The sequence below is a fragment of the Marmota flaviventris genome, chromosome 2 (assembly GCF_047511675.1).
Source record: "Marmota flaviventris isolate mMarFla1 chromosome 2, mMarFla1.hap1, whole genome shotgun sequence".
Lineage (NCBI taxonomy): Eukaryota > Metazoa > Chordata > Mammalia > Rodentia > Sciuridae > Marmota > Marmota flaviventris.
This window is the reverse complement of record NC_092499.1, coordinates 200,356,357-200,374,447: the sequence shown is the minus strand read 5'-3', so window position 1 is coordinate 200,374,447 and position 18,091 is coordinate 200,356,357. Positions and strand designations below refer to the sequence as shown.

Here is an 18,091-nt window from a genome sequence, read left to right as displayed (position 1 = left end):
TGATAATGTAAAATCCATGATTTTTTTTTTTCTTGGTCATAGCAAGAAGAGGAACTTCTTAATGTACGGAGAGGACTGATGTCATTATTCATGGCCCATGAAAGAAATATTAATGTGTGAAATCTTAATTGCTATCACATGTTTTATCTAATTATTTTTTTGTATATAACTAAGGAAACAATAGATTAGTCCTACAAAGAAAAAAACTGCATGTCACCTAGTTAAGTGTTCCTTTGGAGGAACCCCCAAATTCAAAGAAATCCCTCCTTATGGATGAGAAACACTGTAACTGGACTCCCAAGCCCTAAAGACTTTTGTCTACACAATAATACTTTTTCTGTTTTAGAGAGGGGAGGTTTTGGGAAAACAAATAGTAAAAGGAATTGTCTTATTTTTGTGGTAGTATTTACACTAGTTAACTATACTTAAAAGTTAATTTAATAAATTTTATTATGTAAAATGCATTGTAAAATTAATACCATTTGAACTAAAGTACATTATTAAATTTGTTTAATAGTTCAGAATATTCAATTAATAAAAATTTAGGCACACTTAATAGAGAAGGAAGTCCACAATAAAATGCTCACCTTAGTAAACCAGTACTTTCAGCTCACTGTTTCATTCAGTTTTGGCTTCAATGTATTAGAAGGCACTAAATGCCTAAAATTATTACTGTATTATCTAAATATTTTAATTCAGCATAAAAATCAACTCATAAGAAGGCTATTTGGCAGGTCATTTTTAAGCTCCTGACATAGTAATATTTTGCTAGATTATTTTTTCAAAATGAGTACACATTGATTTGCTTTCATATATTACAATGAAATAAATGCCTATTTCAGTTGCATAAATATTATGATTATCTTTATTTTCTCTTTTATGATCATTGGATCTAACAAAATATCCTCCTCTAATCAGATGACTGAAATATAATAATATAAGCAGCTTTTATTGTCCCTTGCATATTTAAGGTAGCAGAGTGTTTGAATACCAGTATGTAAATATGATGGTAAAAGTGGCTTCTTAGTCAACATAAGCTAAAAACAAAACCCTTTCATCTTCACTCATTCAAATACTGGCATTAACTAAGATTTATGGATAGGGTAGTGGGATTTCTATTTCAAGAGAGAGTGACATCTCTGCTATAATATTAAATACTACTCAACTTGTTACTCCATATTCCTGTGAGACTTCAGAACTAATCCCTTCATGCATGACTTAACCTGTTTAGCTCACAGTCAAATCAAGACTCCCTAAATCATGTTACACTTATTCCCACTGTATATATATGAGCCATTCCAAGCTCATACTTCTTCCCGACGGACCTCTCTGCATTACCAACAGAATATGACTCTCACTTTCTAACGTTCTTATCGCCCCAAACTTTGTGTCTTTCCAGCTTATTTTCTAGAATGATCCCAGGCCATCTACTCTACCACTTTTTCTCTCTTCTTGTTACCCTTCTTGTTTGTCCTTCCTTCCTTACCCATTTTAGATTCCAAAATAATACTCTAGACCTTTCTCCTGTCAATGTTACCTAATAATTCAAAACTCTTATTCTATGAGCTGAACAATGCTGGAAAAAATTGTGCCATCAAGCTTTAAATTTATGTTCACACATTTCAAATGGCACACAGCACTGCTCAACAGTTTTTACTGCCCTGTTTTATTGGCTTTACTATTCCAGAGTATTTTATATAAAATAACCCACTAAGTCCCAGGTTTCCAATTGTGCAAATAGCTCAACAAAAATGACAAGTGCATTAAAATGGTTATAAACACAATATAGAGCTTATTTATTAATATAACTATTATATCATTATGTTATTTTACCTAATATTATATAATTCTCTGTTATAAGTTTTTACAGGTGTTCCACATCTGGGACAATGGGACAAAATGGGTTCATTCTTTATTTCTCAATTGAGGGTCTCACCTCATAATTTCCTCATTTTACCCTAAAATCGAAATGTTACTTGCATCAATAACAAAATCAGAAAAATTGGTTTCTTCTTTGTTCTAATGGCATATTTGCCTCTTTAAGGACAGTCTGCTCACTGGAGCTCTGAATCGCATTAGCATTGATTTTTCTCTCCTCGTTTATATAGCCCATGTTTATTAAATAAGTAAATAAGGCCCTCCCTTGAACATCAAATTCTCCTCTTGTGCCTTTCCCATGTAATTCTTGACTCACCTTCATTGAATGCATATCAGAATAACTGTAGTTAGTACTGTCTCAATCACTTCCTGTTTGCTCCTTACCTTCCCTCAGTCCAAGCTTCTGCACACTACTTCATTGAATCCACTTTTATCGAAACCACCATTTATATTACCAGACCCAATCTCTGTCTTAGCCTCTCTGTGGTATTTCACACTTAAAATCCTCTTTCCCGGCTTGTCTTTACTCTTCATGTGGGCCTCAGGTCTAGTCTAGTCATGTCATGTCTAGTCTGTTTCTTTGTTCCTCTATACTTTCTCTTTAGGTAATATCATCCAGTCCCATGTAATAGCCATGTCTTGTGTTGATGTTTCACATATATATAACAGTATAAAAGTCCTGACCTTCACATTAAACATCAGAATATTATCTATTGTAGCTAATGGACAGTTCAAATAAGATCTCACCTCTCAAACAATTTCCTTTTGTTCCTCTTTTATTTTTTACTCCTCTTTTGTTAAGTATGCTTTAGGCATCCTGGCTTGAACAATCTTATTCCTCTGAATCTTTTGTTCATGTGATTTCACTTTTCTAGGAAGACTTGCTATCCTTCAGGTCTCCATTTAAATGGCAATTCTTCAGAAAGAACTTCTGTCACCATCCTAGTAAAGCTAATATTACTCTATCATATGGCAGTTTTGGGAATCCGAAGTCTTTATTTTTGCACCTTTTCCCCAAACCTACTTCAGAAACTTCTGTAGGAGCCAAGAACATTAACTGCTTCATTCATCACAATTTTCAGAACCTAAAAGAGTAGTGAAGGAACAAATGACATAGCCTTTCCAGTAGGGATTTACTAAGTTAGAGAGCCAGTGTGTCTCCTGAAGCATTCAAGTCCTGTGTGTCAGCATTTTCATTGCAATTAATGAGACATGACATGCATTGCACTGAATTTACTCTAGGCGCAGAGCTAAGAATGAGCCCCTTCCTCATACTTAAAAATGAGGAGATAAGTGCTTTAAAGTCATGTAGATTCATATGAATTTCCATTTTGTTGAACCCTTGAAGGAATTGTGAAAACAAAAATCGCCTACATGGATTGTTTTGCTAACATGTTGATGTCTTTGTAATGGTTAGTTTTCATTTTTTTAGACCCATGGAATTCGTCTGAAATAACATCGGGAGGAAAATAAGTCAACATTTTTTCAGGAATACAGATATATTGAGTGAGATCAATATATACTACCTCGAACTTTAGATAATATACTTTTAGCTTGTACTGTGATAGCAATAATTTTAAGTAAAAAGGATTTGAGGAGTGGGATGTCAGATTATTGAAACATTTGCCTTTAATATTGATAAGGCTTTCTTTATGTTTTACCTAATTTGACAATGCATTTTATATAAGTCAGATGACTATTTTCAGTATGAAATTATAATGAGTATTGAAATTTGGAATAGATTTGATGTTAAAATCTTTTAGGCTTATATAACTTTTAGGTATTTTAATTATCTTGGGTAATTCATTTCTAAAATTTTCGACTGTACGTTTTTTTTTTTTTTTTTTAAGTTTAGAGCAGGAGTTGGCAAACGTCTTAAAAGGCCACATAGTGTATGTTTTAGACTTTGTGGGCCAAAAGGCAAATGTATAACATTTCAAATGTAACCACTTAGAAATATAAGAACCATTCTTTGCTTGCAGGACATTAAAAATTTTTTTTAAAAAGCTGACCAGATTTGGTCTGTAGGCTGTAGTTTACATATCGCAAGTTTAGAGGGAAAATTTTAAAGATTACATCTCTCTGTTCTTCATTGCAATTTTCCCCAGTTTATCTTATTGTTTAACAGAAGTAGTGATTTAAATCAATTTTTCATGAGCAGAGTAAAGTTGGTATATTAATCAATAAGACTAAAAATTGTTGACTTTTCTATTACATTAAAAATAAGTGATCATTGTAGTTAATGACTTGCATATCTTACCTGAATTACAACCTAACACCATGTTAGTGTACGTTTACCACATTCTCAACCAAATAGAGCTGCAGCGTAGTAACTGTCCCGAAATACACATGGAAAGGACATGAAAGAGAAAAAAGATTAGATTAGTATAGCTAGGTAGGAATCTAAATTTCACAGCAATTACAACAGTGATCTAAATACCAAGAAATCCTGAAGCCATAAACACCCAACACCAATTTAAAAGGCCAGCGTATCCATCAAACTCATAGTAAAATGTATGCTTTCCATATAGCCTTTAATTCCACATCAGAATTTCATTGTAAAGTCACAAATTCTGCCAACTCTGAGTTCAGTGCTTAGTGTGGAGCTCCAGTTGCTGGAGGTAGTTCTTCAGCCATTTTATCTTCATTACTGGTTAACATTTACCTGGTCACACTTACTGTACATGAATGCATACTTATTTATATAAGTGTTTAACATAGTTAATCAAAAGTTGAAGTAAGCATAGAAAATGCTGTGAATAAACAACTAAAGTAGAATTTTGAGCAAAATAACACACCAATAAATTAATGTTAGCAAACAAATCTAATATGGATTGTAAAAATTAGAGCAAGATATCAAGCAAGTGGTTCCTGAAATCATGCTTCGTGCCATACCAGGCATCCCCACCAAGAGGCAGGCTAGGTGGGAACAGGGAACAAACTGGTGGTGTAGGCCAGTATAGTAATATGTTCAGTGTGCACATCTTTAAAGAGGGCTAATAAACTGCATTTAAAAAGTATAATGCACAAAGAATATATACTAGCATGTTGGCAACTTAAAAATCAAATTATTAGCATGTACACCATATCCAGATTTCTCTCCCATTGCTTACCAAGAAAATATAATTTTAGGGATTCTTGTTTATATTTTTAAGGCAGTTTACAGTTATGTTTAGAATCTTCAAAAATGTTTTGTATTACTCTGAACATGAAAATGTGCTCTGTTTCCATAGAGCTATGGACCTGATATCTGGTAGATTTTTCCATCTCACATTTTGTCTACACATGAACTAATGAATTATTCCTAATGTTACCATTACCAATAGATGTACAGAGAAATATGATCATGTATAATTTATAGGAATTAGCTTTTTGAAAACTTTCACATATACAGCTGGATTTTTTATGTTCAGTTATATTGAACATCTTCTAAGATGTTCTCAGATGAAAGAGATTAAACTTCAGATAAGGTCTCTGGAAAAGAACTTTGGTAATGGGTACTAGAAATGTGGGTCTAGTAATTTTAAAAGTTCTTTTGGGATTTCATACCTCTGGACTTGAATTTGCTATTGAAGAACTTTGCCTCTACTACCAATGTGACCTGTAGTCTTAAATTAGACTTGTAGTTACCATTTACTTCCACAAGATGGACCACTTAATGATAGGGTCTTTTTGTTTTTGTTGTTTCTGTATTTTTTTCCCACTTCAGTTATTCAAAAATTATTCAGATGCTAAAATTTCAAAGTCCATTTACATTTTTTAAACTTGCTTTTTACAAAGTCACATGATGTACTATTTATTCCCCCATCACATTAGCTTAAAACTTAGAAAATATTTCTGGAAGTTATTTAATGTCCTTAATAAAATAACTAATAGTTTGTAAAAAATCTTTTAAGCTTCTTAAAAACAGAATTACTTTCATTATTTAAATATTATTATTTTAAAAATCCTTTGCTATTTTCACAATATTTTAAAGTCAATACATTAAAAACCTCATTGTTGAATACTACTAGTAATCACTGACAATTTGTGTACTGCTTCTATTGTTGCAAAATATAGTTTTATACTTAAGTATTTAGACTCAAATATAAACTCTTCATATTTATACTACCACATGCAAATTTATATTCATTATATCTCCATTACTTGATTTATGATGAATTGCTTTTAACTTTTTTCTCCAACTAACTTGAGATGTGCTATCACATACTTATTTAGTACAGAATTATATATAATTATCAGGTTCAGAGTAAATATACTTGAATCACGTTTATCTTTTAACTCTTACAATACCTGATACAGCATGAAATATGGAGTATAATTTAGAGCAGCAGTTTATGACTAACAAAAACCCAAAGGCAGAAGTTAGATACTGTTGCCAAAAATTTGGATTAAAATTAAAATGTCTGCTGGTTTTAGGATATCTTAGAACCTTTGCATCTTAACCCAAATCCTCCTTTGAGTATCCTGAAATTTATATTAATTTGTTATCCATTAGATATGTAACTTGGGGGGAAAAAAACTAAATATGGGTCCAGTCTACCACATTATTTCTAAGCATATGCTCTATCTGGTTCTTTCCTAAGCAGTAATGATCTTTTAAGCTTTAGGGTGGTCTCTAGAACAGTAGAACCTTTCTCCCTTTGTTTCATAGTAAGTACGAAGCTATTTCTGTGTGAGGGAGATGATAGTTTTAGTTTATTACAACATTTGGGCTCCAATTAATATTTTAAATTGAGCACAGTATAAAATAGCAGGAGCTGATAATACATAGCTTGAAAAGGAAAAAAAAATGGTGATTATCTAGCCACAAATAATGTTATGAATAAAACAAGTTATGTGCACATATTAAATGCTTATAAAATTAACTGACTTCAACTGGGCATGGTGGCAGAAGCCTGTAATCCCAGCAACTCAGGATAATGAGACAGGAGGATCACAGGTTCAAAGCCAACCTTAGCAACTTAGTGAGGTCTTTTCTCAAAAAAAGGGGGGTGAGGTTGGCGAATCTAGCTCAGTGGTTAAGTGCCCCTGGGTTCAAGTCCCCTACCCAATATAATTGATTTCTAACTAGAAATAATTTAGACATTTCCTTTCATATACAAAGAAATCAAGGCTCAGGAAAAACAAGTGATTGTCATGTCATAGAAAAGTAAGAGGTAGAACTGGGATTTTTTTTTTTTTTTTTTTACCATAACAAGATTTTCTTATAAACTGTAACTTGACTAATAGTAAGTACATTTGCTAGTATCTAGGACTGACCACAAGTCTCTTCAAAGTGCTGCCATAGGGGTTGAACAGTTTCCTCAGTAGTCTTAAGTAGAAAAGGGAGGATCATAGGAAGCAATGAGGTAGCATACATGATAAACATTCATAGAGGACACTCAGTTGCTCTAGGCACTCTCTGGCCCCATACCAGTGACTCGCATTTATTGAAGGCCTAGAATGTGCTAGGCACTGTGCCAGCACTTCAGCTACTCTCTCATTCAGACATTACTGCAGTGTTGTGAGACAAGGGTGATCATCCAAGAGAAAATAAGCAATCTTCTGAATAGCAGTTTAGATTTGAGAATAGGTTTTGCAAGCACCTAGTCGTGTTCCAAGCCACTGTCTCCTGCTTCAGCAGCATACCAGTAGGGAGGGAGGGGAGGCTCATCTCTGCCAGGACACTTATGCAAAAACCCAAAAAATATTTTTCAGGGAATGTGCCAAGTTTCATTTTTACCTTTGGCCCGGGGTAAATTTCCTCTTATAGTCTCGGCTTCATCTAAACCTGTATCTCTTATAACAGGGTTTTTAATATTTGCAAATGCGAACTTAAAAATATTCAAACATGAAAAATTTTACCAAAATGAAAATTATGCCCACAAATTATTGCTTATTTCTGGATATATTCAGTACTGATTTGTAAGTTAATTGGGTTTTCCACATATACTAAGATTTTATGAAACATAAAAAATGGTGTTCTTATTCATGTGTTCAGATTGTGATGGTTCCAAAGTATTAAAAGTTACTTGTTCCACAAATGCCTATTCTAAGGTACCATTCATCCCCACCCCAAGAAAATGTAAAGCCTGAGTTAATTTCCTGCAATAAGTAGTCATTTAATTAAAGAACAAAATTAACAGGAATCAAAATGTCGGAGCTGTATTTTTTTGTTAGACATATAAAAAAAGAAAAAGTATAATACAGTAAATCATTTATATAACATGAACTTAAAGAGTTTTCAAATTAATCATGATCAGAATAAAAATGTCTCCTCAACAAAATACTGAATGACACTGCGTCACATGTCCCTCACATCAGAGGCCTGGGAGTGGTGAGCCTGCACATGCACTTCACCTGTCCTCCATACACTGCAGAACTGTAAAACGAGATTGAAAGGCAAACAACAGTTTTCTTCTGGCAGAGTTACTTTGGGCCTTAACTGACCCCAACAGTTCACACTCCTCAGACACCAAAGAAGTATGTCCTCTGGTTACTCCTCTTGTAGGTAAGTGTGGCCAAGATTGCACCTGTGTGATTCTGCTCTCCTCACAAACACAGCAGGTAGTCTTGAGCTGATTTTCAGGAAAAGTTCCCTGATGAATGTTCAAAATGTTGGTATCAAAAATTAAACACAAATTCTTCTCAGAAGAAAATCTCTTATGGCCTGTGGAATCTAGAAATTATAAAAACAGTTAAAATTGTCAAAAACCTCCACATAGAAATTTGCTGTTATTCAAAGCTTCTCTGAAGTTCACTGTGAAAAAAAAAAAAAAAAACGGAGCTTCTCTGGTTGGTAGGATAGAGGGCTCCCAACTCTCATGCCCTTGTTGTACCTCAGAATGTATTATAGGTGTTCCTAAGAGTGCAGAATATAACTTGGTATTAAAGTTACTAGTTAAACCCTCAAAGTACACAGAAAGGTGAGGGCTTTGCTAAATCAGCAAAAGTAATGAGGTGATAAATTATTGGAAATTAGAGCCATGAGTATTTTTAATAGAGTTGATAATATGTTCATAGTAATATTTAAGAAAATCTCATGACCTAAAATATTATTTTTAAAAATTGATATGGAGTGCTAAAATGTGGCATGAAGAACCTTGAATTATTTCCTGATGTTCAGGTTTGGGTTCATTCTTTAAAGACTGAACCCAGGGGTGCTTTACCAGTGAGCTACATCTCTAGACCTTTTTAATTTTTGAGACAAGGTCTTGCTATGTTGCTGAGGCTAACCTCAGAACATGCAGTTTCCTATCTCAGCCTCCCGGGCTGCTGGAATTACAGGCATGCACCATACCCAGCTGAGTCTTGAAAATTGTGTCATCTATCAAAAACTTAAGATAAATACCCAGAGTAAACATTTTAATAATGTATATTGGGAAAATGTAATTGAGATTTTATACTTAGGATTTAATTTACTACACAGCCTATTTTTTAAAACAAAGTGAACATTAAAAATAATTGCATGTTTTACTATATTTTAATTCCTAAATGTTCATAAGGAACCCATTTGGAATAAGCAAAACTAAGATGATCTATTCCTCCCCAGAAATATGTCCATTGTTTGAGGAGATCTTAACAAATTTAAAAATTATTTATTTGCATAATTTTCTCCTAACTACCTGCTTTTCCTGCCTTGATACATTTTTACTCAATATAACAGAAACCAGAGGAATTCCATGGTCACACAGTGTATAGAGAAACTGCTCTTCAATACTTACTTACAGTAGCTACTTTGTGAAAAACAGAAAATAAATCATTTTAGTTTAAGGCAGTATGTATGCTCAGGATTTCCTTTGTCTTTGTACTTGGAGCACAAGCATCTTAGAGAAAGCAACTGCTGCAATGAGAGTATTTCATCACAGTCATCCCCATAAGATTAAAGGCAGGTGAGAATTTTAAGATAATTATTACTGGTCATGGCTATGGGAAAGAAGGGAAAGCAGAGTACCAAGAGTAATCTTTTTCCCAACTTCATCATCACCAAGAAACCCAGTGTCATCCTTTGCATGTAGTGGCGTGGACAGAGAATATGTGCACCTGGATGGGAATGGTTGTGGATCCCCAGCTGGAGGTGGGCTGAATGGGAGCCTCCTTGATCACACGTGCAGTCACATTCTCAGCATCTTAAAATAGTACCTGCCACACCGTAGGTGTGCAGATATTTGCTGGGGAAATGATGCTGTTTTAGCTTTGGGGAACATTAACTGTGTTAAATGTGATTATAAATTTAAGATACAGAAAGGCAAGTGGGAAGGTAGAGAGTAATTTCACAGTACTCTTATGTAGAATTTATCAATTTATACCTATTAGAAAAATGTATAAGAAAATTACTTCCATTGTTTTGAGACTAATTTCCTTAAAATTACACTACTTAATGTAATGACCTTTCTAATACTATTTTATATATCATTTTCCACCAGACCCTATTTAAAATCAATGGAGAAGATAGTGTTTTTAAATGAGGTGCATTTGGTTTGTTCAATTCAGCTCTCTGTAAGAATGCTAAATTTGTTTACCTGGATATATGGCTTTTGTGTTTTTTTTAAAAAATGCCATGCTGTAAATATCATAAAAAACAAATATCACCTTGTCAAATGCTTGCTTGATGCATGTACCTCCATTTCATTACTTTTGTATTCATTTAATTCTTTACGAATTGCTGCCTGAAATTAAAGATAGGATATTGCATTTCAGAACATTCAAAAGTTAACAGAGGAAATCAGTTATGTTTATGGATTAACACTAATACTTGCTGTTTGGTAATACATAGAAAAACTTTTTCATTCAACATTTAGACTGCCTTACTCCTTTTTATAGTCCTACTAAGGTAGTAAGGAGTCAGACCTGTGGAAGGCAGTAGTTTGCTGTGCTGGAGTAGCAGATAGCCCTTCCCACACTAACAAGTGAACCACCACATGCTTAAGGCACTAATGAAGTAGGGACAGCAAAACAATCTAGATAATCCAGAAAGAAATTATTCTAACTTCAGCATGTGAGTTTTGTGACATTTGAATAATAACATTTTATTATTATCCTGATGGGTGGGGCATGCATCATGATGTTTTCAGTTATCCAGGGCCTGATCTTGCTGCCCCCTCCTTGAGCTTCCCAGGCCCACTTTCCTCTTAAGACGTGTCTCTCAGATAAACCCTCTAGGGCCAGGTAGGACAAGAGCATCAAACATAGCCTCTGCAACAAGGAAAGCCTTTTGAATTTAGAATTTTGGGTGCATATTTTTTCCCCATACTTGTATCTTTGGAAGCTAATGTGTTCGTTTCTTATCACTATGATCCTCTAAGCAAATAAACCCTAACTAACCAAGAGTCAGTCCAAATTCAGCATGACAGCATTCCTCTAAATTGATACAACACCTATGAATGTGTGCATTTATAAATGTTCATAATAAAGAATGAAAAACAATTACAAATTCATTGGCTGAATATTTAATCCTCCTTGTCCTAAAACCTGTAAAATCATTCTGAAAGTTGCTACAGGCATGCAGGTGTGGTTGAAAGCTGATACAGACACACTCCTGGACCTAAATCCTGCCAGTCATTAGCACTTGACCATGGACAAAAACTTACCCACACTGCTCAGTAAATGTCCACTCCCCTCCTGCACCCCAGACCTACCGTGACAGACTGCCTCCTTGCTCTCTGAAAATTAAATTCAAACTCCTCAGAGGGTTCCCAGAGACATCTCAAGCTGCACAAGTCCAGGAACAAATCCAGAACCTCTGTATCTACTTCCTGAAATCCTCTCGGATGGATTCCATTCCTCTTTGTCCAGTTACAACTCATTTTGATAAAACTCATCTGACTTATGCCAGCCTTGCATATTTCTGATTCATCCTCCAGACCAAGGCTTCTCAATTGACACATTCTTGACATTTGGAACTAGATAATGCTCTGTGTATTATGGGACGTTTAGCAGGATCTCTGGCCTCTATTCATTAGATGCCAGTAGCACCCAAATTGTGACAACCAGAATTGTCTCGAGACACAACTGTCCCCAAGTTGAAAACCACTGCTCAACTCTGACCCTGAGCTATCTTTGTGAAGCCAACATGTAGTCAAAGAAAAGCTTTAAAAAAATGGCTGCCATTACATAAGAATAAGCTCCCTGCATGGCAGGTTTATTGTTCTTAGGAGACACCACACCCCAACCAGCACAGGCAATTCTGTACCTTATCTGCAGCCGACAGTCTGGTCCAGGGCTTGTCTGCTCTCCTGTCATAGTCCTGTGCTTTAGCTACTTCCACATAATCGCTGAAACGTATCAGGATTTTTCTGTCTCTTAATTCATCAACAGTGGGTCTCTGATTAAGCTAAAGTAAAAGATTATGATAGTTAGGTATCATATGCCAAACTAATTTTGAAATATAATATAATCCAAATACAATCTAACATACACAGCTTAAATTATATGTTCTTAAATCACATCCCCCTTCTTCCAACACCCCTGATAGTACATAGCACACAATCAAGGACTGGTTGATAAATTGACTCAGAATAAATTTTACAGCACGAGCACCATTAGATAATCTCTTTTTAAATTACTGACAATGTTATGCAGACTCCTAGTACTATACATCAAGCTCAGGAACTATATTTTATTAATTTTGAGCAGAAAAAAAGTTCATTGTGATCATGGAGCACAGTGGAGAGGCAGAACAGAACTGCTGAGTTTAGAAAAGGTCTGCCTTTCCAGAGGAGACTGCATGCACAAGCCCTGACACTAGTCCAGTCTGCAGGCAGGGAGCTTCCAGACATACTTCCGCATACATGTGGCAACCAGAAAGGGGAAAACAGTCTGGAAAGTACCACGCCGATACCCAGGTGTGTTCCTATTAGACATCATGTAAGTTAAGAAAGCACCCAGTCAGCTTCTGGTCTGCCTGGAGGAGGTGGTGATGTCTAGATTCTGCTGCCTTTCCAGCCTGCCCACTGTGCTAGGCAAGGATTCGTCCAGGGTCCCCATCCAGACACTGGTGTGGCAAAAGACACTGCCCTCTGTTGTCTTGGCGAGTTGATTGTTGCTGAGTGAACACCTGATTTAGCTTGTGCCGTGCCTGGGTGGTGTCTTAGGTTACCCATACCCATTGCTGCAGGAGAGCTTCTCTCTAGTTCATCTATTTTTGTTGTTAATTCAGGAAATAAAATACTTCAATCATAATACCTTTCTTGTTAATCTTTGCTTGATTTCTCTTCTTTCTTCCTGCTCTGTCTGATCATTCCTTTCTGTGAAAGATTAAAACAAACAGATGGAGACTTTTTTTTTTTTTTTTTTTTTTTGGTAAAGAGGTACACTGAAGATCCCCCTGGCCCTGGTCTTGAAGGAGAATGTCAAGGAAACTTTGGGGTTGACACTTCTCCATATCACATTTTCCCACTTTGTCTTTTTCCAGGGGGCCAATCATTGCTCAGGAATCCCAGTCTGATTGTTATATAGAACCAACCATCCCAGCCTGGTTCCCCTCTGCCCTACCTCTGTATCAGAAACAGCCACAGATATTGTGCTGTTTTCCTGTTTGCTGGAAGCAGGTCTGTCTCTATCCTACCCAAATCTCTCTGTATATTTATGTCTAGGAACACAGATGGCACACAGAGCAGCTGCTGTAGAGTAAGTCGAGGTTTGCATGCCTTTGACTGTAAACAGCACTCTCACTCCTAGCTTTTTGGTTTTGCCATTTCACAGGTGCCATAACTCAGCAATTCAACATAAGATGGCATACTTTCCTTCAGCTCTGGGCAGCATATGCTCACCTGGAATGAGTCAAGGTGTATTTCAAACCTGAACACAGACACCTGATTCACTTTTGCTCAAGCATGCAAACAATTCTGTGAACAGTGCCTTTGTGAGGAGCCAGGTTCCTCACTGAAACTAACTTTGCTTGTGAGTTGTGACTATTAACACCCACACTGTGCTCACGCCCACTCTGGAAGCTAAATATAGACTAGAGTGCTAAGATATAGAGTACAATGTATGTTGTGCCCTGGGACACAAGATAATGGTGCCCTATTTCTGGTGCTCTGTGTTGCTAAATAAAGCCATAAGCCCCAGAAGGGCTTCACTCCTGAGGAGATTCCCAGCCACCAGCACTCTGAGAAACACTGCCAGTTTGGGGATGGGAATTCCTGCTACTTGCAGTTAACAAGATTTTACATCATCTTCCTTTATTTAAAAGATCCATTTGAGGGATTGGTATATGGGTGTCTAAAATGTCAGAAATTGCACTTCTCAATAATTTTTTTAAAAGAGTCTTCTTATATTAGAGCATTTTAGAAAAGGAAATAAAACCCTATGATTGCTTGGTTCTTTAGCCAAGTGATAAGCCAGGAAAAAAAAAAAATAGCTATGATTAGAAAGTGGATGATATAGTTAAAAAAGAAGTGTGCAGGATTCAGATATAAGACCAGCCACGTTGGATTTAAGTGATGTGAATGTAATTTATCAAATTTCAGGCCACAGACAAACCCCAAGAACAGCCTCCACATGGGGTCGGGGGAGCTAGCAAAATCAGAACTTTGTTGTTACCAAGGCCTGTGAGTGAGGCAGGGTCATTGGGAGGTGATCATTGGAAGACCTGTCAGACTGTTCTCTGCTTCAGGTATAAGTGAGTCACCTGCTCCAAGAAGTCCCTCCTGCCAGCCTAAGCCCCCACGCCTCCCCCGCAAGTGACCTTAGCAACATGTATGTGAGCTTTTTCTTTGCAGAACTAGAAGGCCTTATATAAAGTGGGTCCATAGGCAGGACCTCTACACCCATCCTTGTGGGAAGCCACTCCAGCCGCCTGGACAGTCGTAAGTTGTCTTCCAAGGATGTTTAGGAATGTGAAGCTTTTCCTCACACCGTGGTTAAGAATACGGCTGATAGGGCAAGGCACACCTGGGGTTGGACTCCAGTTCTGTCCTGCAACGGTAATTTGCTAAAGCATCACACTTCCTCTCAGACCTCAGGACAACCTCACATGTTGTAGTAAAGACTGAATGTACTAAAAGCAAGGCTGGTACACCTGGGCCTACTAGAGAATCACTGTGGTCATGTACAAAGGGGCCCGTGTCTCGGGCTCTGCTGTCTATGAACACACAGGCAGAGTTCTGAGTGTCCCATAGCTATGACTGCAATTAGTCATGAGTTCCCAACTTGAAGAGAAGCAAATGTAAAGTTATGATAACTTAGATTTGATTACCAGCAGAAATGCCTTCTGGTGTGAGTGTCTGGCGTACATGTGTCAAGGGCTCGTGAGTGTGTTGCTCTGTACTGGGCCTTGTGTGGCTACCCTGTTCTCATTCCCACAGAACAAGCACACAGACCACCCACTACAACCCTAGTGATGAGCTTCTCAGGTCCTTCCCTCAGGACACTTAAGAAGGCTTCTGAGCTAAGGACCGACCGGGTTCACTGATAAAGGTGCGGTTTTACGGCAGCATTGCCATGACCACTGCAGAGAGGTCCATTTCCCTTTGTGCACAGAAGGAAAGTGTGATCAGTTCCAGCTGTCCACTCACTAGCCCTCTATTCACAGCACAGTTCTATTTTTAAGGGTTTAACATTCACAAAACATAACACAACTAGAAGCGCTTGCCAGTGGGAGGACCTGGCTGCCCATGACAGGAGAGAGGCCAGTGTGGACAGGAAGAAGGACTCTGGTAGGCAGCATCTCTAGTGTCTCTTCCTGTTGTGGGCAGCAGGCTGCTGGGAGCATGGCACTTCCCGGCTACGACTTGCTGGACTAGTACTAGCAATGGCGTCTGTGGCTTCCACACATTTATAAACAAGTGGCTTTGGTTCTTTAAATCCTGAATATTTGATAACAAACAGCTTTTCTGTCTACCTACTTAATTATGCCTGGCATCAGTGCAATCCTCAGACGTCGCCCACGGTAGTTGCCATTTCTTCAGTTTAAAAAATAAAACGAGTAATTTTTAATCGTTAATCTTTAGGGTTAAATATTTTCCAATGACAGAGAGAGTTGCTTTGGGCAGCTAATGAAGGCATTGAGGCCAAGAAAGGGGAGGGATCACCAGAGTGCAGGGCCCCAGCTGGTCTTAGAACTACTAGAACTTTGTAAAGAGATGTTTGCAAACAAAAACCAAACCGAAGGAACCTTTGCAGTATTCATCACATAACAAGAAAAGAAAAACTTTATCATGCTATGCAATTGGCCCTGAGGAGACACTTCTTTATGAAAAATGTTTGAAAAATTGGAATCTGTTGACCAGGTGAAAAACATAGCGAGAAACACTGAAGGAGTTTTAACACCCAAACACCAGAGACTTTAAGGACACAGAACTCTGTGAGGGTGGAGATTACCCATGGACACCTGTGTTCAGCACAAGATTTAATGACATGCTTTCCTGGGGAAGCTCCAGGCCCGAGCAACACAGAATCTCAAAGTGCTGACCCTCTAGAGAGTCCTGTGGCTCCCTACTCCTTTCAGTGGCCTGCTTTATTCTCTTGGGTGTGAGAACCAAGGAGCATGTCCTTCTCTAGTAAGACTTGGGACCTGGGCCAGTGATCTCGTTGGCCGTCGGGACCCCCATCCACCACACCCATCAGCTTTCCTACTCCTGACTCGTGGGACCCAGGGGAACCACACAGCCAGCTGGGTTAGCAGCCTCAGCACGTGAAGGAACCCTCAGCTACTCACGCTTCAGGATATTTCTCCTCTCCAGCTCCTCCACGGCAGGTCTTTGGCTCAGCCGTCTGCGGAAAAGCACGAGAATTACATTTTGCACCATGGTGGCCGCCTGCAAATTTCACCCCAGGTCCAGGCAGGCAAGGGCGGCTGGCACACCCCTGGAGATGGCCTCTCAAAAGGTGGAAGGAGTGAGAGTGAACCTTTGTTGCCTCTTGGTGGCAAAATCAAGTCAGGCTCCCAGGCGGGAGACGGGGCTGTGCTTGCTCCAACTCCGGGGGTCCAGGTCTTCCTTTCCCAGCCTCCTCACCCAAAGCTTGCCAGGAGTGTCCATTCAGAACATCCCTCCTCTGGCCCACCAGCTGGGGGAGGGCAGGTGGCGCCACCTGCCTCCAGGCTTCCGGCTCTGGAGATGCTGGGAGCTCCACACCCCCCAGCCCAGCCCCGCCATCAGCCCAGGCACCAGCCCGCAGCAGCTCCCCTCCAAGCAGCCAGCACAGGGGAGTGTCTAAGGACGTCTGAGGGCGTCCCCCCCTTGTCCGTGACGCGCACTGCCAGCGCTCAATAGGAACTGGGAATCTCCTCTGAGAGCCAGCCCATCGCCGCCGTCGCTCCCCTCCCCTCCTCCTCCACGCGGAGCCACTGTGCCACTTGCTTCTGAAGACAGATCCTTATTTCCTTTTCAAATGGCCTCTCACATGGGGACTTGGAGAATGCAGCCAAAGAAAGAAAAAATAAGACCCCAACACACATAAACAAAGGTTTTTGTCAGGAGTGGGAGGCATAATTAGCCAGAATTAATGTTAGTTACAAAAATAATTGGAGCCTCAGATAATGTTGTCCTTGGGTCAGAGCCAGAAAATGTCCCACTTCCGGATCCTTTAGCCACCACAGGGAGGCAACAGGGCCAAGGCTTTGAATACCCAGAATTTGAGGCCATAACATTTTGCCCCAGTGAGGATGTTGCCTCCAAAAATAAGCCTCTGATTTACCGCCTGTCCCAGCACAAAGCCCAGCCGCCCTCCACTCTGCCACCCAACAGTTGGCTCTCGCCCCCAGGGGCTTCAAGTGTCTTTGGTCTCTGTGGGTGGTTGCTCCTGCAGCTTGTCTGATGTTCCCCGAGATGTGAACTGCCCCGACAACTGGCTGGAACCCAGGGAAGAGGGCCTTCTCCATCTGTCCCCAGCCACGCAGGCAGAGCCTAGCTCACTGAACCTTGCTCCCCGCTGTCAGGCCCTAACCCCCCACATGCCCTTTTCTGATCAGTCAGCAAGTAACTGTGGACTATTGCTTCATGCTGGGCACTGTTCCCAGCCCCCAGAACACAGCCTGAGCAGAGGAGCCTTCCTGCCCTTGGGAAGCCCCCAGTCCAAGGGCCATCAGACAAAGCACCACCGTTTCAGAGACGCCATGCTAAGGGGGAGAGAAGACCTGGGTGCCAGGGGTGAGGGCTGAGTGGGCCTGAGGAGACACATTTCCACTGAGACCTGCATGAGGAGCCAGTGCAGGGAAGGTCCCTCCTCCCTGTAGACACTGGTCCCTGAGTTAAAGACCACGAGGGACCAAGGCAGGCTTCAGAAGAGA

General features: G+C 39.0%; 2 protein-coding genes across 5 annotated transcripts in view; one reads left to right on the top strand and one right to left on the bottom strand.

Annotated features, from left to right (window-relative positions):
- The window catches only part of Sycp2 (synaptonemal complex protein 2), a 71,551-nt gene extending 70,803 nt beyond the window's left edge, over positions 1-748 (top strand). For all 4 annotated transcript variants that reach the window (XM_071607388.1, XM_071607389.1, XM_071607387.1 and 1 more), the window contains one exon: positions 43-748. In XM_071607388.1, coding sequence (XP_071463489.1) covers positions 43-120 — 78 coding nt within the window. In that variant the 3' untranslated portion in view covers positions 121-748. The remainder of the gene's footprint in view (positions 1-42) is intronic.
- Positions 749-8,180: 7,432 nt separating this feature from the next.
- The window catches only part of Phactr3 (phosphatase and actin regulator 3), a 172,313-nt gene continuing 162,402 nt past the window's right edge, over positions 8,181-18,091 (bottom strand). The window contains exons 9-13 of the mRNA XM_027954353.2: positions 16,520-16,575; positions 13,045-13,106; positions 12,053-12,193; positions 10,453-10,529; positions 8,181-8,539 (exon numbers count right to left, since the gene is read on the bottom strand). Of these exons, the coding sequence (XP_027810154.2) occupies positions 8,524-8,539; positions 10,453-10,529; positions 12,053-12,193; positions 13,045-13,106; positions 16,520-16,575 (352 nt within the window). The 3' untranslated portion in view covers positions 8,181-8,523. The remainder of the gene's footprint in view (positions 8,540-10,452; positions 10,530-12,052; positions 12,194-13,044; positions 13,107-16,519; positions 16,576-18,091) is intronic.